The sequence below is a fragment of the Zymoseptoria tritici genome, chromosome 1 (assembly GCF_000219625.1).
Source record: "Zymoseptoria tritici IPO323 chromosome 1, whole genome shotgun sequence".
Lineage (NCBI taxonomy): Eukaryota > Fungi > Ascomycota > Dothideomycetes > Mycosphaerellales > Mycosphaerellaceae > Zymoseptoria > Zymoseptoria tritici.
The window spans coordinates 2,458,427-2,477,640 of record NC_018218.1 but is presented as its reverse complement, the minus strand read 5'-3'; the positions used below and the strand labels follow the sequence as shown (position 1 = coordinate 2,477,640).

Below are 19,214 nucleotides of genomic sequence, written 5' to 3'. Positions count from 1 at the left end.
GTACAATAGCGAACACTGGGCAGGAGAAGAACAAAGAGCCCCACCTCGACTGTTTACCCACACTCTGGCCATGTCCATCAAGGTGTTTTGCAGACCACCTTGATGGTCTTTTTGCGAGGGGAAACACTTCTACGTCAGCCAGCACATGCCACGCGCGCCGACGACCACCAGGATCGCTGGCAAGACAAACCGAAGGCTAATTACGCCATGTCAAGTCGCCGACCACTTCTATTCTCCGTCTATTAGTCCCCTCTTACCGCTTCACCGAGTTCTTGAGTCGTGGAGCCGGATCACCCGTAGCCACCACAGTCCTCTCACACCGTGCGCCATAGCACGCTGCACGCACGCGCGCCCGATTGCGTGTTACCATCCGGACGGGCTGCACCTACCACTTCGACACCCAGGGTCCAATACCGCAACGCTCTTCCTTGCCTTCATGGTTGCGATCTGCCATTATCTTGTCCTCCACGAGCACGACCCGTGCGACCATGTCCAGATTCCAAGAAAGCGCGCTGCGCAACAGTGCGGCGGATGAAGCGGCGGCAGCGGCGGCGGCGTCCTCATTGCCGTACTGGCATCCATCCAGCCAATTCTCCTCCCTCATCGATCCGCAGCACGACCCTGCCATGTCGCTATCCGATGGCCACGGCCAAGCCGCTGCTCTCGGCTACGACTTCTCGAACAATCAGCTGCCCGGCCAGCAGCAGACAAACATGACCTTCGATGTCGCTCAGGATCAACGCTACATGGACTTCACGGGAATGAACGGCTTCCCGCAGCAGCAGCAGCAGCAGCAGCAGCAAATGCAACAACAACAACAACAGCCACTCCCGGACATGTCGCAGTACGGCCCGATGTCCAAGGTGAAGACTCCGACAGGCACCAAATCGATGCGGCGACCGGGTCTCGCAGGCGCTTCGGCTCTAATGAACGGACAATACTGCTGTCACTGGACCGCGCAAGGTGTCGCTTGCCGTCACAAGTTTCTCGATGCGAAACAGCTCAATGATCATATCAAAGCGCACCACGTCCGTGGAGCCGGTAACTTTTTGTGCCACTGGGCAGGCTGTGACAAAGGCAACTTCCCGACCGCGAACAAGCTCGTGCGGCATGTACACAGTCACACCGGCTACAAGCCCTTTCCGTGCTCCAGCTGCTCGCAAGCATTTGTTACAAAAGACCAACTGGAAAAGCACCTCACTACTCACACCGGTGCCAAGGACTTTGTCTGTACCTGGCCGGGATGTGATCGATCATTTGCCGTCAAACATGCACTCGACGGCCACATGAACAGTGTCCACCTCAAAGCCAAGAAGCACACTTGTCCGCACTGCGGGCAGGCTTTTGATGACTCCTCGAATTTGTCCAAGCACAAAAAGCAGGTTCACAATCCGGAGACTGGCATAAAGTGTCCTGCCAGACACACGCATGGATGCATGTATGTCGACAGTCGCAAGGACAAACTGAAAGAGCACTGCGAGCATGAGCATCATGGACTGGAGACTATCCACGACCCTCACGCGTGGAATTTATGGGTGCTGCAATTCAAGTCGGCGAGCCGCAAGTCCGATTCGAGGAGACATTCTCGCGCATCGAGCATATCGACCACCTCATCCTTTATGCCGACTCCCCACAGAGGAAGCTCGTTCGACTGCAGTAGACAGCGTTGTGCGATGCCCGTCTGCCTGCCCTGCAATATTCTCTGCCACGACAATCTTCCTGTCTACGGCGCTCCACCATCCTGCGACAACACTGACTGCGACCCTTCGGAGCCATGCAACAATTTACACCGTGGTCACACTACCCTACCGACCTGCCACGAAGAGGACTGCAACTCTTGTATGCCTTGTGATGAGCATCATGCCCTCCACACCGCTATCACGGCTTGTCACGAAGGGGCTTGCGACCCGTGCCATGACCATGATCGCCACGCTCCTCACACTGCCATCGCACCCTGTCACGAAGATGACTGTGATCCCTGCGAAGATATCGACTGCGAGATGTCAACAAGACAGCCGTGCCACGTACCCGCAGCGTGCTCAGTATCGCACTGCCCCAGCGCTTCAAGGACGCCTTCCCATCCGGCAACGCCCCATGGCTCGATGACAGATCCATGTTTCTCGTATCATGGAATGGCGGGACACAACGACATGTTTGATGCCGAGCAGTTTCAGTTGGCATCGGCTCGCTTATCGGAGTACGTTTTTATGAACTGAGTAGGAGATCGACAGGGATTTCTTAGAGCATCAGGGCGTATACTATTCAACGACGAATATTCCACCGAGTAGCATATATCGACAAGTCTCGTCTAGAATTCGATTCGATCTTGTCTTTTCTGAACCGTATTCGTATTGTACGTCTAGAGCTGTTCCCACTGGATGCTCAACGCTGCTGTGCTTTCTCCCTGACGGCCGAGAGGTGAGGCCACTGGCCTGCCGCTGGAGATTTCGGCCGCTTGAGTGTTTTCGACCACCGTGCAGATCTCCCAGATCTCCCAGATCTGAGATTCATCTGAGATGAGATCTGAATGACATCACGTCTCGATCTTTCACGCGATGAGCGCGCTCGAAATGGACTGTGCTTTGGAGCCGCATAGAAAGAGTGAACGCTGAATCGGTTTGTGTCGTCCTCTTTCCTCCCGTCTGCAATTTCTGCGTGGATGCTTCTCTCCGTACCACTTCGTCGTCCTGCTGTTTTCGCTAGAGCGTCACGTTCTCTCCTTCATACTTCCCGGCTCTACACCTCACGCGTTGTCATCATGGCACCCAAAAGGAAACGCTCAGTTCAAGCCGGCAGCGCTGCGGTGCCATCCGTTGAAGCATTACCGCCTCCAGCGCCCAAACGTCGCGCTTCCGCAAGAGCCATCGCCACTTCGTCCACCGTCAACCCGGATGTCAATAGCGATGTCATCGACGCCCCGAACGCAACCCGTGCGTCACCCGATAGCGACGTGAACGACGAGGTCATTCCTGGACCGATCAAGCCCGAAGTGGAAAAAGAGCCCGAGAGTCCGTTGAGCGATGTACCCGACGTTGTGAAGCCGCCAGCGAAGAAAGGAAAGGCAAAGAAGGCAAAAGCGGAGAAGGATGAGGAGGCAGCAGTCGTGCAGACGCCTGCGAAGAAGCCCAGAGGGAAGAAGGCCGTGAAAAAGGAGCAGGCCGAGCAAGAGCATGGACAGACGGCGAACGCTGCACCGGCGAAGAAGGTCAAGAAGGATCCCGATGCCGAGCCCACGGATCCAGAAGCCGATGGTGATGAGCAGCCTGACGAGGAGGAGCTCAAGGAGGCTCTAGGTCGGCCGCCACCAGTGAACACCGATTACATGCCTCTGCCGTGGAAAGGTCGGCTAGGATACGCGTGTCTCAATACCTACCTCCGCAATAGCAACCCTCCCGTGTTCAGCTCTCGCACATGTCGAATCCAATCAATCCTCGAGCATCGGCATCCGCTTCAAGATCCCAGCCAGCCAGAGCACTCGACGAAAAATCGCCCCGACAAGAACAAGCCCGCAGACGTAGCGCTTGGTCAACGATATGTCGAAGCTTTGGGATTGGCCAATGTGAAGGACATGGAGAAGATGCTTCGATGGAACCATCGTTACAACATCAAATTCTTTCGACTGTCGTCGGAGATGTTTCCCTTTGCTTCTCATCCGGAGTATGGCTACAAATTAGCTCCATTCGCAAGCGAAGCTCTTGCGGAGGCTGGCAGAGTGGTGGCAGAACTCGGCCATCGGGTTACCACACATCCAGGACAATTCACGCAGCTTGGAAGCCCGCGGCAGTCCGTCATTGACAACGCCGTTCGAGATCTGAACTATCACGATGAGATGTTGTCTTTGCTGAAGCTTCCTGAGCAGCAGAATCGCGACGCAGTCATGATCCTACATATGGGCGGAGTGTTTGAAGGAAAAGAGGAGACTCTTGCGAGATTCAGAAAAGAATACGCGACTCTCAGCCAAAGCGTGAAGAATCGAATCGTCCTCGAAAATGACGACGTCTCCTGGACGGTGCATGATCTTCTGCCTGTATGCGAGGAGCTCAACATTCCCATGGTGCTGGACTTTCACCATCACAATATCATGTTTGATTCGAACCAGATCCGCGAGGGAACCAAAGACATAATGGAGCTCTTCCCACGGATCAAGGCTACCTGGGACCGGAAGAACATTCGGCAGAAGATGCATTACTCCGAGCCCACGCCTCCAGCTATTACCGGCCGGCAGCGACGCAAGCATAACCCTCGAGTCTTCTCGCTGCCCAGTTGTGTGCAGGACATGGATCTGATGATAGAGGCGAAGGATAAAGAGCAGGCTGTGTTTGAGTTGATGAGGAATTTCAGACTACCTGGTCACGAAACGTTCACAGATGTGTTGCCATACATGCGAAACGACGACAACAAGGTGGCCATAGCGACGGCCAACAAGAAGAAGAAAGGTAACGACGAACCTGAGGCTGTCCTGATCCCAGAGGAGGACGTCGGCATGGGCGGACCTGAAGGCCGCGTATACTGGCCAATGGGCATGGAGGAATGGTTACGACCCAAGAAGCGAGAGGTCAAGAAAAAGGACCCAGAGGAGGCGAAGGAGAAGCTGAAGAAACAAGCACTCGAGCTCTACAATGCGCGAGAAGCCGAGAAGGCGGCGGCAAAGAATGGCGTCGCATCGCCCAGCGCAGATGAGGAGTCCGATTTGGAAGCCACGCCCGCTACGAAGAAGGCCAAGGCCGCGATGAAGAAGAAATCCAAGATTGACGCGGAGAAGGCCGCCATCAAATTGGCTGCTGCGGAGGTCAAAGCTGCGACTGCAGCGGCGAAGCCGAAGAAGGAGAAAGCGCCGGCGACGAAGAAGAAGACGAAAGTGAAGCAGGAACAGGCTGTGCCTACGCCTAGCTCTTCTGACATTGATGAAGATTTGGTACTGGACGACGCTGAGGATGAGGGTGTCGCTATTCCGGCTGTCAAACCTGCTGCCTCGAGGCAGACTGGACGACGGGCTGGGAAGGCTAGGATTAGTTATGAAGAGGAGGATGAAGAGTGAGTTGTGGACAGTTGTATGATCGCAGAGGAGGTGGCACAACTCAGGGTCAATCATCTCCCATGGCCGTATACAAAGCATAATTGTGTCTAAACTTCTATCCAGAGTGCTTCACCGCCCGCCGGAAGCTTGTCGTCGCGACATAGTCCTTGTTCGGCCCTCGCACAGTATGCGTATTTTCAAACTTCAGCAAGGATATCCCCTTGAATGGGAACCGGTATTGCGTCCAGTACATATCGTCAACACAGAGATGATCGGCTTTGGCGACGCAGGCGCCCTCCTTCGCCGCCTCGGCTGGCTTGACGAACTCCAGATCGTGGAATGGATAGTCTACTTCCAGGTTGTTGTCCGGCTTGACGAACCACACGCTCAACGTGTCCTTTGCTTCGGAGTAGCGGTAGACGTATCTTCTTCTCGCGGTCATGGAGGCACCGTTGGAGAGCACGAGAGTCCCGGACTCGATGTATAGATACTCCAGATCGAACGTCATCCCAGTTTTGTCTTTGGTCGGAGCTCGAGGGTGGAAACTCGCCGTTCCGTCCAGGACTCCAGATGGAAAGCTAGGGAGGGCGCTCTTGATTGTGCGATGGATGTCCCAATCACCTTGCAATGCTCGGAACGTAGCGCGAGGAACATATCGACCTTGGTCTCGACAGGCGTGCCAGGTCTCGTGGAGGTCTTGCATGATTGCTACCGCTTGCGTTACATCTGAGTCGGTGGATAGGTAGCGTGCTGGTGAGACGATACCCTCACGCTTGCTGAAAGGTCCGTCGTTGCGATGAAGTTGGAGATGCGATGCCATCTCCTCCATGAAACCGGCGTAGTCTCCGAACCTAGAGCGTATGTTAGCTGAACGCCGGCAGACACCGCGGTAGAATGGTTTGTATTGCAGACGAACCAGTATTGTGGTACATCAAATGCTCGCTCGTGCATCGCCTTGCGAAGGTCCAAGAGCTTTTCTGTCTCTTCGTAAGGCCTACGAGTCACGCTTCTCTTCGAAAGCCATCGATCTGCCGTCAGTCGAGCTTGCATCTCGACAATCGGCCAGAAGGGTCCTTCGTAGAACCCGAGAATAGCAAGATCAGGTACGGATTCTACCATTGTCTGCCAGCCGGATAGGATGATGGGTAGGCGATCACTGCTGGAGTCGTAGTGCAATTCTTGCTTTACATCTTCGGGCAGAAAGTCGACTGCCGAGGCGGGTGCATAGCCTGTAGCATAGATCACCGCGCCGATTCCCTATGATCTGTCAGCATGCGATTCCGAAAGGCATGCCCTGCTTGGTAGAAAAACCTCGATAGACACTTCACCTGCTGCGCTCTGCACGCGAGCAGTCACATGTCCCTCCTCGGTATCCTCAAGAGCAATCACTCTACCAGGCACAACATCAATAATTCCACTGCGTACAAACTCAGGATAGCTCTCGCTTATGGCGGCCTGTGCTGCAGCACGAGTGTCTCCTTTGGGTATCACAAGTCCAGCACTTCCAAGATCTGACTGATCTCCACCGACCATGCTTTGTAGTGCTCCGTGAATGACGTTCCTCACAGCCGATGTGACGCGGCCAGCGTTCGCCCTGATCGGCCCTTCAGGACGCCTCGACAGGTCGTAAAGCCTCAAGTCCAATGGTATGAATGATTTGGAATCATCGTCGACGGGCGGGTATGGAGGTAGTGTGTATATCGGGCGTGGCGAAACATGAACAATGTTGCAGCCCTCGTACCGGTGCTTGACACCACTGCTGGGAGAGTAGCGAGCGTTCAACAAATGCTGAGCTACTGCGAATTACCACCTCCAATCATGAGGATCTTTTTGCCAGCGGCATATTCCGAGCTGGAGAATAGATCTTCGAGACTTCGATAACGAGAGCTGTGGACTGTCGTCACGCGAGGTCGGCTGAAGGGCAAAGGGCGTGGCTGAGAGAAGAAGCCAGATGCGAGCACGAGGTGGTCGTACTCTTTGGCATCATTCCGGCCGTCCTCGTCCCGGGATGTGACGATCCATTTGACTGTACCAGTTGCATCCACATACCTTTGTGTCTGCACTACCTTTCGACCGAACAATATCGTGTTCTCGGGGATATGCTGTTGCCGATAAGTTTCAAGGCTTCATTCTGACAGTCAGAACACGTCCCAGCATATCGGACAACCAGCAAACTCACTACCGATTGACATGCCATGCCTTCGGGAACATGGGGACATTCTGTTTAGCTTCCTCGCCATGCTTGCCACTGCTCAAATCGATCGACTTCCAGTCCAGGTCGGAGAAGGCCACTGTAAACCTGGACAGGTTCGTAGGAGTGCTGGGACCCAGATAGCCATCTTTTGAATTCTCATCGAGGGCCCATATGCCGCCAATGCGATCTCCCTTTTCGAGGATCGTCACGGTGAATTGTTTCGTGCCGAGAAGAATCTTTGCGCCTACTAAGCCGGCGGGTCCTGCCCCCACGATACACACGCTCTTCATGATCAGGCCTTTTTTCAAAGCGTTGCACTGCGTCGAGCGAAGTAGCAGATATCTTTGGCGTATGTCTCGTGCATCTCGGAAAAGTATCTGGCATTCGTGAAGGATTCGTGATTGAATCCCACTCGTTGCTCATGTAAGCCCAATGCTCAACTCCGTCACACACGGACTTTGCATGAGGTTCCCTCTCTTTGCTTATAGCTCCAGAGCATACTGCGCCACAGTTCACCAAAAAGAGAGGATTGATGTTATGTGAGGCGTTCTTGTTCCGTCGTGAGTTTCACGTGAAGGTCTGGGGTGCCTCAGCTGATCAGTGACGCGGACGCCACAACTTCAAGTTCAGGCTGCCATCTTCAACATCGCATTCATCTCGTACAAAGCAAGGACGATCCTACCATCGACACAACGCTCGCTCGCGTTACTAGAAAGTTTCCACAATCACAGAAAAATACATCAGCACTACCATGTCGGGCCAAGGGGGTTACTACCAACAAGGCTATCAGGAAGAAGCACTGCCCAGTACCAACCCATGGGCAGAAGAGACCGGCAGCAATCAGCATCCATCACAACAGCAACTTCCACATCAACAGCAGTATCAGCAATATCAGCCACCTCAGGGCCCTCCACCACAGCAGCAGCAGCAGCAGCAGTCTGGATGGCAACCGCAGGAGCATTCATATGATCCACCGTCTTCTGGCTATCAACCACCCCCGGGTCTACCACCTCGCCGAACAGACACATTCCAAGAGGAGAATATTGTGCCACCATCAGAGCGCGGCGAGCAACGAGAAGCCATGGAAACATTTGAGATGAATCGCTCGAAGCCCGAGAACGAGACCGACAAGAATGTTGCCAAATTGCAGGAGGAGTTTCCTAGCGTCGATGGAGCGCTGATTGCTGCGTTGTATGGTGACAGCCAAAGTCTGAGTGGAACGAGAGAGATGCTGCAGGAGTTATCTGCTTCATGATAGGATACGAAGGCTGCCGCAATGATGAAGGTGGACCAGGAAGGCAGATATGTGCTCGTCGCTGTGGGCTATAGTCAAAGTGAGAGCGTCGCCAGCATGTATGGCACGAATTATTTCGTCCACTTAGGCAGTTTTACGAAGATGTTGTACACGAAGGACCCCCCCCCCCCCCCCCCCCCCCTCGAAGAAGGTATCATCCTTTTGTTAAACACCTCTCATACAAGAACTCCTTCTAAAAAGTAACCGCATCTGTTCCCTCCTGTACATATTACCAATAAGATCACTACCCCCCCGCTACAGACGACATCTCCGCGCACCAGTACCTGCTCTCAAAGCCAGGTTTCTTCCGGCTCATCTCTCCCGCAACTTGATCTCAAGCTTCGCACTCTCATCCGGCAAATAATTGCCAGCGATGTTGGCAGTCGGAGGTCTCTTCCCACCAGCAACTCTGACATCATAATTCATAACGATATGCGCCAGCATCAACTTCATCTCCTGACTGGCAAAAAACCGTCCCGGACACGCATGCCTACCGAGTCCAAAAGTCAGAAAATCAACTTGCACGGCTGTCATGGCCGTGTTCTTCTGCTCGAGGATTGTTTCGAGGTCCACTTTGATGCCCCGCTCGCGAGGGCGGGAGAAGCGGAAGCCATCCCAGTCCTCTGGATTCTCGGGATAGAAAGTAGGGTCTCGATGGATGAAAGGACCGGTGAAGCCGAGCGTGACACCTTGGGGAATGTGTGTGCCGTCAGAGAGAGTTACACCGGCTGGAGGGAGGATCTGGTCGAGATAGTGAGCACCAAAAACAACGCAGTGAACTGCTGTACGAAGCTTACCGTTCGTCTGAGACTGAGGTCGACAAATGGGTACAAGCGCATCGATTCGCGAATGGTCGAATCCACTCGGATGAGCTTGTCAACGGCGACCTTGGTCCACTTTCCGCCGGACTCTGCAAACACTCTCTCACATTCTTCCCGTAGTCCCTCGACGTACGTATTCGCATCGGGGTGACTGTATAAATCAAGAAGTGTATGGGTGGTCATTATAGTAGTCGTGTGAATGGCTGCGACGATCAGGATCAGTAATTGCCTGACAATCACGTCCATGTCGATGGTCTTTGATTCCGCCTGTGCACGCTGGATGGTGTCCTCCACTATCCACTGCAGGAGATCGAAGGGCGCCTCCGAAGTCTTGGTCGTAGTTGGGTCCAGCGTGTTTCTCAATCTTTCCTCAATGATAGGAGTACACATGCGCTTGCATTTCCTGAGGCTTAACAGGTGGGGAATAGCCGCGATTCGCCCCGTGATTGGGTGCGTCCAACCAGGAAAAGGTCTGAGCATGAAGCCGGTTGCGAATGCTGTTATGGCGTGTCGACGGGTGGCTTCAAGCCATACAGGATTGCGACACAGCTCCGGTCCACAGAGCATTCGGTTTGCGGCCTGACCGACAATCTTCATGGTTGATTCGAGTACCTTTACGGTCGTCCATTCGTCCTGTTTGGGGGCCCACACCCGCTCCATCGCCAACACCAGCTCTTCATAAACGTCGGCGGTCATCAAGGGCAGCCGACGGGTGAGCTTCTGGCGGACAATGTCGACATGAGGCCCATTCAGGACATCTATTCCAGTAGTGTACTTGGGTATAAACGCATCGTTGAGCGGCCCAAGATGGTCGATTTGGTCATCATCGAGGCTCATGACTTCCTGCAGCTTTTGTGCGGGAAGCACGATCACACGATCAGCACAGAACTGAGGCATAACCCAATTCTTTCCCATCTTGGAGAACTGAAAACAAATCAGCGAGGTGGTGCATCTAACGAGAAGGCGTACGGTTCAGACCTTCTCGTATCCCTCACGAGCCAATGCTGAGGACTGGAACACAGAGGCCAGGTCGGCACGGAAGCGTGAGAAGAAGCATTGCTTGTTTTGACCAAGACAGGTGTGTGAGTCGAGAAATTTATCCTGTGAGGACACGAACGGATTGCCAAGGAGAGTCAGGAGGAGGTAGCCGGCGAGGAGAATGCCAGCACACCAAGCAATGTTGTAGATGTCTGCAGAGGCAAGCGGCATGATGAACAAAACTTGCAGATTGTCATGCAAAAAGGAAAAACGAGAGAGGAGAAATGAGAGCGATGGGGGACGTGGAAAACATACATACTTTATCCTGCGTACTGGAATAGCGCTTACTGTCGGAAAGTCAATCGATGCCCTTTCTAGGTAGGCAGGCATCGACAGATTCTCGTGCTCATGTTGGCCCAGGAAGTGATCAAGGGGCGGGCACCAATTCATGCTTTGGGAACAGGACCTGTCTGTACTCTGTAGTTCTACCACCCTTGTCGTGCATAGCCTCGTACAGACATTTCCTCGAGCTCACATTGACACGGAAGTGTCGGATTCAGTGACAGGAGCTGTAAGTATGGCTGTGAATGAGTGCATGGGCTTCCTAGCAATGTCATGGGTATTTCATTCCATCTTCCCTGTACTTGTTGATCGAGGCTTGGGTCGGTGCACTTTCTTGATGTTCCTTCGTGCCTCCGTGCCTCCGTAATCCGGGGCGTCCCAAAGTGCGCGGGATTCTAGAAACGCCTCACGAGAGACCCAGGACTCATCAAGTAGGCTGAATACCGGAACAATCGTGAGAATGAGGCTCGGAGTATAGTACCTTATAGTAGCTCGATTAGTTCTACAGGTGAGAGGCCGAATTCGGGCCGGGGTCCGTTGCTGACGGATCACCTCACTTCGATCGCTTGTGGGTACAACCCCGCCGAAGGAACGCAGATCGCTCTCTGATTATTGGTGCGACCCTCACCAAGCGAGAGAGACGGCTAGCCATGGGCGGTGGTCCGTCCGATATGGCAACACGTCAGAAGACTTTGTTCCTCGATTCGTGGGGTCACTTGCAGTCGCCATTGCGTGACGACCGCGAATGTGAGCGATGTCCGGGCTGAAAGTACAGAGGGCGAAGTTCACGCCGGGCAAAATGTCCGTACCCACATCACGCTCCCTCCTCTGGCGCCGAAGTCTACAGCGAGCTCCAGCGCGTGCCTTTTCAATCTCAGCGAGAGCTGCGGCAGACCACGTGCGGATAGTCGAGGTGGGGCCTCGAGATGGCTTGCAGAACGAGAAGACAAGCATTCCTGCGGCGACGAAGATAGACCTGATCAACCGATTGGCGAGGAGTGGTCTGGACACGATTGAGGCCGGTTCATTCGTCCACCCGAAATGGGTACCTCAGGTATGAACATCAATGCCATGGACGGCGACGAGCTTGGTCGAGACTAAGATCCAGTAGATGGCCGCGTCAGATAAAGTGCTCTCGTCCATTGTCGCCAATCCACCCTCCTCGAACCTTCCGATCACCTACCAATGGCTCCTGCCGAATAGCAAAGGCTTTGAGAACTTCTTCAAAGTTATGAATGAGGTCAAGGCAGCGCGCGATGGATATCCGACACCTCCCCCGTCGCCGAGCAACGACAACGGCCCAGCATTGAATACCTCCAGCTCCGATCCGAACGCAATGCCCTCGACAACTTCAGCAGCAGAGAGCATGGCCAAGGCTCAAGGAGGAGATGGTGGTGCACAGAAACACGAGATATCAATCTTCATGGCTGCGACAGAGTCATTCAGCAAGAAGAACACAAATTGCACAATCCAGGAAAGCTTGGATCGATTCGCTCCTCTCATGGCGCAGAGTCGAGATGCAGGATACCCTGTTCGAGCCTATATTTCTGTGGCTCTTGGATGTCCCTTCGAGGGTCCCGACGTTGACCCACACAAGGTCGCCGAACTTGCAGCTTCGCTCTTGGAGTTGGGCGCGGACGAGATCAGTGTGGCAGATACCACGGGCATGGCCACTGCGCCGCGGACGAGGAAGCTACTACAGACATTGAAGGAGGCTGGAATTCAAAGCAGTGATCTCGCATTCCATTTTCACGATTCATACGGGCAGGCACTGGTTAATATCATTGTTTCTCTGGAGCATGGCATTCGGACGTTTGATAGCGCGGTTGGTGGACTGGGAGGATGTCCATATAGTCCTGGAGCTACCGGTAATGTCTCAACGGAGGATTTGATATACACTCTGCACAGTCTCGGATTGAAGACTGGAGTAGATCTTGATGAGGTCAGCCGGATTGGAGACTGGATTACGAAGGAGATTGGTGTGTACATGCATATGCCGGGACCGCAGAGAATTCGGACTAACTCTTTGTCCCAGGTAAAGCGAACGACTCGAGCGCTGGGAAGGCCACAATGGCACGACTGACGAGGGAAGGTAGAGCTTAAGGTCGCGTACAAAAGAAGAAATGATCGAGTGAGTTCTTGGAAGTCAGACCTATGGACATTTCGGCGTCTGCTGCATTAGCGTTGCGGCAGAACAGTGAGCAGTGAACCCCCAGAATGTATCTTGTACTCTCCAATGAACTAGAAGCGTTGCGGCAAAGCCGACAGCAGATGATGTCTACTGAGCCATATAATCGTGCAAGACTCGGTCAACGTAGTCATGGATGAAGCATTCAGTAAAAAGGTAGTGTTAGAACCGCATACAGAGCTCGCCATCGTTCGGAGAACGTTATTACTCATCTTCTGATAGGTTTATCTATTCTTTTCCTTCTGTTGCAAGCCACCTACTGGTGGTGAGTGCATCGGCCGAGCGCAGCTGGTGAACGAAGTCTTAGTCCTACCGAACCTCTTCCTTCGATGAACACCACAGCGTACCTCTACTTCTTCCTTTCGCATTTGACTCCAACGTACAACATATTGCCAGCTCATCGCCACGACATCTCGAGACAGGATGATGCCAACGTCGATATCCTGCCGTCCTTGGAAGCGAAACCCAACCGCACGCCTTATCAGGAACGCCCTAGGCAATGACAACGATGCCATGCACTCCCAATAGCCAGAGCTCCCATCTGTATGCTTCTGAAACCCCGTCAACCGCCTCCCCGGGACGCAGAAGTGTAAAGCGACAGAAGGTCACTCGATCTTGCGACTCATGCAAAGCAAGAAAGAGAAAATGTAGCGGTGACATTCCGTGTTTTGTGTGCCGCTCCACGGGCGCGACATGTGCATACAAGGCCTCCTACACCAGAGGGAAACTTGTGCACCCGACCCCGGCCTATATTGGGACAGACACTGGAGATACCGCGCGGCGGGCTGTGCCATTTACGCCTACCGAGGCAGCGGCTTCACATTCAACCACTCTGAACCAAGATGACAGCAAAAACCCTGGACCATCTCGAGCTGCATCGCCCGAGGGTGGTTCAACCTTTGCCGGTCAATACCTGGGACCAACCTCACCGTACACCTTCCTTCGGCGAGCCTGGAAGCGCTTTGAGGAGGACGGCTCCAAATTGCATCACATTCAAGCCGCATCAGAGGAACCATCTTCGGCAGGTTCGATATTCCAATTTGGAGACCGACCATCGCCATATAATGTCAGTCATACCATTGAAACATTCAGGTTGCCTGAGCGAGAACTCACGTCCGCATGGCTGGCCCAATACTTTAGCCTCGCCATGCCCACGTACCGATTCCTTCACTACGATACCGTGGCTCGTTGGCTGGAAGAATACCACCAGCTTCAGGAGAGTGGTATTGCGCCAGCATTGCTGTCTTTGTCTCGGCAGGCTGTCGTGCTTGTGGTTTTAGCCACATCTCGACTACTGAACGTGCAGCAGAAGGAGATTCTCAATCCTAATGAGGTCTCCTGGCGGGAGAGCGAGGTACTCTATCGTGTGGCGCAACGAAAACTCGACAGCGAGACTGGCAAAGCGAAACTGGCGTGTGTACAGGCTCGGCTAGTGAGCTGTCTCTATCTGCTGTCAACTTCGCGGCCAAATCAGGCGTGGTACAAGTTTGGCACCACAATACAGCTCATCATGTCTCTTGGCCTACATCGTGCGAACTCCGGATGTTCTCAGGACCCAGTCATTCGCGAGTGTCGAAAACGAATCTTTTGGGCAGCATCAACGCTGGATACATACTTGTCTGTCATCCTCGGAAAGCCTCCGCTCATCCATCTTGATGATGTTGACCAAAAATTGCCCGAGGCAATAGACGACCAAGATCTCACGATTGGGCTTACAGCAGCTCGACAAGGGCAAGACAGCGTCATCCGAGCCTCAATTTTGCACGCTCAAATCACATGCATTGTCAAGCAAGCTGCTCGAGAACAGTACTCTGTCTCCAGGAAGACCAGCCAACAGAAGCTCGGAAGTGCGCAGAGATTCAACGCTGAAGTCAAGTCCTGGCACGCCTCTCTACCAGTTGTACTCTCAGGAGCGATGTAAGTACTAAAGTGTATAAGGCCTGCAGAGTGAGGCTGTTCCACAGGATCGCCAGCAGATCTTACTTTGGGTCAAATCCTCATTGTCTAGACCACAGCTAACTTATACACTTCGATTTGCCAGCCATCCTTTAAGTTTGATCCCCATCTTCCGCAGGCAGATCACCGTATTGCAGCTGGCTCACGCCCACGCGAGAATGTTGATCAATCGTCCCAGTCTTATTCTTGAGACAGGGCAGCTTGAGTTCAAGCTGGTCCAAGTCCAAGAATGTATCACTGCTGCAAAAGATGCGCTTGATACTGTGCTTGCTTCGAGCTTTAGCAAAGAGACCTTCCAGGCATTCTGGTACACACAGTTTGTATCGTTTAATGTCAGTGCAACTGGCGTCCATTTTTCATTCACGGTGAGCTAACGAAGAACAGGCCCTGACAATTGCGTACATTTACCTCATCCAGCGTCGGCATGGTCGACTCGTAGCCCTCAACATGGACTTCTCGGAGGATGAACTTCTTCTCCTGGCAGAGACCGTCCAGAAGCATTTAACGGAGGCGACACAGATGAATGCTCCCAGTCTGCGATACAACATCGTTTTAGAGGAACTGCAGCAGGAGGTTCATCGTGCCATCGTCAAGGCCAACCAAAGACCGGCGAACATCGACGCAATTGTGAACCCTAGGGTCAACGACTTTCCTACGCCTCCCGCGCAATTGCACGCTAACGTTCCTAAAGACATTGTGTACAACGACTCGATGATGGAAGCATTTGCCAACTTCCCAATGGATGAGGATCTTTGGCTGGCCCTGGACACCCTCCCTTTCTCGGACTTCAGCCAGCTAGAGTGAGAAGTCTGGGCGCAGTTGATGGTTGTCAGTAATAGTGAACCTATGCAAATGCTCATCCCGCTCTATCTGCGAGTCGTTCAGATCGTGCCAATGACCGCTTCTCTGACTGTGCCGTCTCTTCTGGGTATACATCGCCTCATTTGACGCCGAACGCCTCGCTGCCAAGCATATCCCATATCCCTTGGCCGATATTGCCGAATCACTTCACTTTGCTCATGACCGTCTCCGGACCACGCTCGATGCTCATATTCGCCGCCGCCGCCTTCACAGAGCTCAGCATGCTCCTATCGTAATCATCTCGTGCCCGCAAGACAGCCTCGACCCAGCCGATCTGCACATCCCAGTATTGCTCCTTCAAACGCTGAAATGCGTCCACTACACTCGGACCTTTGTCCGCCGAGAGCAGGCTCTCAAACGCATTGATCACACGCCACTTGTCTTTGATTAATTCAAACGCGTCCCCAGACTGCTGCCCGAAAAAGTTGAACACCGTGACCACATCGTCCTTTATTTTCTCCGTGAACGGATCCGAGCGCCGGAACTTGACGCCCTTCTGTTTGACGCATTCGAGGTAGCGTACGAGGAGAACGTCGGAGAGTTCTTCGATGAATATGTCGCGGAGAGAATGATGCAGGATGGGAGTGAAGTCTTTGAGGTAGTCTTCAAAAGTGGTGACGATGGAGGCCATGGTTTTCTTCGTGTACCACGCTTGGGTGAAGAACTCGGTCAGGACAGGTTTGATGTCGGTTGCGAAAATCACGGCAGCGAAGAGACTCATGCAGTGTGTCGCGAGATCAACATAGCCGTTAGTCAGGGTTTCGTGATCGGAGGTGCTGGTGACGGCGTAGGCGGGCGAAACGAGGGGTTCGTAGTCGGCCTTGAAGCGGGTGAGGAAAGAGACAGAGTCCAGAGCGGGATCGTCGTCAATGTTTGTGATTTGATCGTTCGCGATCGCCACGAGCCACTCTTGTAGACTTCCCACGCCTTCGAGCTGGGACGCTTCGGTCGCATTCTCAATTTTGCGATACTCGTCGTCCACGAGAGACTCCCACATCTGTTGGCGACCTTTGAGTGCTCGCATCATGGCATCGACGACTCCCTCCACAACGTCAGGTCGACCCGACGATTGTGCGACTGACAACTGCTCTCTGAGCATAGTCCACATGTCGCTGAGACTCTTGGTGTGCAGTTGCTCGTTGGCATCTTGATCCAGACTCCCCTCAACTCTTGTGAGGAACATTTTCCGATCCGATGCAGCCATACGGTCCATCCATTCTTCGACAGCGCGAACGATGAGAGTGCGGTACTCACGCACAAGATCGCTTTCTCGCTCATCAATGACATGTGGACTGAGTGTGTCCGGCGAGACACCGAGACGGCCCATTTTGGTGTGGTATTTCTCGACCCACGCTAGAATAGCCAACATGTGTACCGGGGTGATGTTGGGATCGTCCAGCCTCTGTACGAGGAAGTCGTGCATTAGCTTGTGGTAGATGTCGACGAAAGTCTTGAAGATCTTCCACTTCTTGGGCATCAGTTCCTGCATGCCCAATTTTACAGTGTTCAAATCGTTGAAGTACCACCTGCATGCCTTCTCCAGCTTCTCCGGATCATCTTCGAAAGCCTGCTGGACCTGTTCGAATTGTGCAGCAGCGCTGACTTCAACTGCTTGAAGAAACTTCTTCTTGTAGCCACGTAGCTCTCTTTGACCCACGTTGATACTCTTGAAGCGAGAGGCCACGTCCTGAAATTCTCTCTGAGCATCCTGCAGGGCTTTGGTTTGTCGGTCCTTCTTCTCCTCTGCCTCGATTACCAGTCCTAGTCGTACCACCAATCCGTTGTTTCCAGCTTGGATGAGAGGTATGAGATTTATACAGGCTTGCCCGACGTGCTCGTCGAACCAGTCCACAACATCGTCCAATCTTTGGAAGTAGTCTCTTAATGTGACACCAGTCCTCAGTGGTAGATTCTCAATCAGCTCAACCCCAGACTCGCCTTCGGCGCTGCTTTTCACTTGATCCATGGCCTGATCCCGCACATCACGCAGTGAGCTCAATCCCGCATGTATGGCCAGAAGGTTGGGTTGGCCGTCCAGATCCCCATCGTCCTCTTTCAGGAGATCCTCGAGCTCGTCCAACTGGTCTCCAAATGTGTCGATGTTCGCCTTGATGCTCTCCACTGCCGCAAAGTTGCGCTGCATAATACTCATGCGATTGATCTCTGGAAAGTCCTCGATCATGCCCTGAGCCTCAGCGCACAGCTTGTCGATCTTCATCATCTCTTCCTTGATCAATGCCACAATGCCCTGCCCGTCGCTGATGCTGTTCATCCCACTCTGTGTAATCTCCAACTGCTCTTTCAATCCATGCTTCAATTGTCCATCGATTGCGGCCTTCTTCCGGGTAAATTCCCCGCGCAGCGAAGGCAGCTTGTCCAAGTCGTCGGGGTTCTTGAGGAGCTCCGCCAGCCTGGACGAGCCGTCCTCGAGCGTGCCTTCATTCATTTCGGCGACGATGGTGATTTGCACCTCCAGTTACTTGTGCGAGCTGTCCTGCTCATGGTTGCTCCATGGAGTGCGGAGAGGAGAGTGCGGAGGTGAGAGTGCGGAGGAGGTCAACCTGGAGCTGTGAGCGCCATCTGAAGATCCGCACGGACCCTCGCCCAAATGCATCTCTCTTCGACTTCATCAACTTCACTACCGTCTACAATCATCAACCGACCCAGCTGGAAAAGACACCCACACGAATACACAGTTCAAAGCTCGCACTACAAGATCACGCCATGGCCTACTTCCGGATCACACTCCTGCGCTCCGCCATTGGCCTTCCCGAGAAAACGAGCGGCGTACTGCGAGCTCTTGGCCTACGAAAGCGACTCACTACTGTCTATCAACCCGTCACACCATCAATCGCCGGTCAAGTTTTCGCCGTCAAAGAGCTCGTGGATGTGCAAGAGGTGGATCGGGCATTGACCGATCAGGAAATGAAGGAGCTGCGAAGGCCTGACCCGGGCTTCTATGTCGAAAGCAGAGCAAAGGATTTGAGAAAAGAGCTTTGAGCGGCGAAGGGACAAGGAGTGCATAAAACAAGTCGCCTATGAGCAGCCTTTGATACAGAGGAAGCCCAGCGCGTCGGCCTAGTTGGAGCATCTCCCAACATGAATGCTGCGTGGTTACGGCAGTGCGGGCAAGCAGGATGGAGAGTGCAGATGCGAAGGGCCTCGAGGAGATCAGAACAATGCAACGCGAACGTTTGATTGTTCTAAGCACACATCGACCAAGTGCTGGTCGAGCTCGCCACATGTCACGGGGGAGTCGACGCGTCTAGGAACGAAGGGGAGCGATGTTGGGAAGCTTAGACGGGTTCACAGTGGAAGTGAGTCGCATAGACGACGAGTATGGAGGCCTCATCCGAAACAGTCTCTCATATTAAAAGCGATTGGCATACTACAACAAAGTCGTCATTAGCACAAACCGACAAGGGACCGGCTTAACAGGCAATGTCATACAAATCCCCACCAGGTGAAACAATTTTCCCATCCCAAAAGCCTGCTCCGACCACACCAACAGCATCACCGCTAGTCGTTTGGCAACTATACGGCAGACAGAGCTATCGGCCTTT

At 53.4% G+C, this 19,214-nt stretch overlaps 9 protein-coding genes across 9 annotated transcripts; 6 read left to right on the top strand and 3 right to left on the bottom strand.

Moving 5' to 3' along the window:
- Positions 1–193: 193 nt before the first annotated feature.
- Positions 194–2,158, top strand: MYCGRDRAFT_107126 (uncharacterized protein; the record flags this gene model as incomplete). The annotated part of the gene is made up of 2 exons (XM_003857382.1): positions 194–1,839; positions 2,016–2,158. 2 exons carry the CDS (start codon positions 489–491, stop codon positions 2,156–2,158), a joined length of 1,494 nt encoding a protein of 497 aa, XP_003857430.1.
- Positions 2,159–2,758: 600 nt separating this feature from the next.
- On the top strand, positions 2,759–5,038 carry MYCGRDRAFT_89277 (uncharacterized protein; the record flags this gene model as incomplete). The annotated part of the gene is made up of 1 exon (XM_003857383.1): positions 2,759–5,038. The coding sequence occupies one exon, from the start codon at positions 2,759–2,761 to the stop codon at positions 5,036–5,038; it is 2,280 nt and encodes a 759-aa protein (XP_003857431.1).
- A 94-nt stretch (positions 5,039–5,132) lies between these two features.
- On the bottom strand, positions 5,133–7,228 carry MYCGRDRAFT_83691 (uncharacterized protein; the record flags this gene model as incomplete). Its single annotated transcript, XM_003856171.1, has 5 exons — positions 5,133–5,868; positions 5,934–6,274; positions 6,341–6,813; positions 6,891–7,141; positions 7,197–7,228. 5 exons carry the CDS (start codon positions 7,226–7,228, stop codon positions 5,133–5,135), a joined length of 1,833 nt encoding a protein of 610 aa, XP_003856219.1.
- A 734-nt stretch (positions 7,229–7,962) lies between these two features.
- Positions 7,963–8,466, top strand: MYCGRDRAFT_89276 (uncharacterized protein; the record flags this gene model as incomplete). The annotated part of the gene is made up of 1 exon (XM_003857384.1): positions 7,963–8,466. One exon carries the CDS (start codon positions 7,963–7,965, stop codon positions 8,464–8,466), a length of 504 nt encoding a protein of 167 aa, XP_003857432.1.
- A 351-nt stretch (positions 8,467–8,817) lies between these two features.
- Positions 8,818–10,253, bottom strand: CYP-7 (putative P450 monooxygenase; the record flags this gene model as incomplete). Its single annotated transcript, XM_003856170.1, has 2 exons — positions 8,818–9,246; positions 9,303–10,253. Coding segments are annotated over 2 exons (1,380 nt in total), but the record flags the coding sequence as incomplete, so codon positions are not given.
- A 1,105-nt stretch (positions 10,254–11,358) lies between these two features.
- Positions 11,359–12,728, top strand: MYCGRDRAFT_52842 (uncharacterized protein; the record flags this gene model as incomplete). Its single annotated transcript, XM_003857385.1, has 3 exons — positions 11,359–11,700; positions 11,758–12,625; positions 12,682–12,728. Coding segments are annotated over 3 exons (1,215 nt in total), but the record flags the coding sequence as incomplete, so codon positions are not given.
- A 614-nt stretch (positions 12,729–13,342) lies between these two features.
- Positions 13,343–15,594, top strand: MYCGRDRAFT_65891 (uncharacterized protein; the record flags this gene model as incomplete). The annotated part of the gene is made up of 3 exons (XM_003857386.1): positions 13,343–14,751; positions 14,876–15,122; positions 15,175–15,594. 3 exons carry the CDS (start codon positions 13,343–13,345, stop codon positions 15,592–15,594), a joined length of 2,076 nt encoding a protein of 691 aa, XP_003857434.1.
- A 199-nt stretch (positions 15,595–15,793) lies between these two features.
- On the bottom strand, positions 15,794–18,097 carry MYCGRDRAFT_65888 (uncharacterized protein; the record flags this gene model as incomplete). Its single annotated transcript, XM_003856169.1, has 2 exons — positions 15,794–17,549; positions 17,586–18,097. The coding sequence occupies 2 exons, from the start codon at positions 18,095–18,097 to the stop codon at positions 15,794–15,796; spliced, it is 2,268 nt and encodes a 755-aa protein (XP_003856217.1).
- Positions 18,098–18,375: 278 nt separating this feature from the next.
- On the top strand, positions 18,376–18,943 carry MYCGRDRAFT_98428 (mitochondrial 54S ribosomal protein YmL33; the record flags this gene model as incomplete). The annotated part of the gene is made up of 1 exon (XM_003857387.1): positions 18,376–18,943. The coding sequence occupies one exon, from the start codon at positions 18,376–18,378 to the stop codon at positions 18,649–18,651; it is 276 nt and encodes a 91-aa protein (XP_003857435.1).
- Positions 18,944–19,214: the final 271 nt, after the last annotated feature.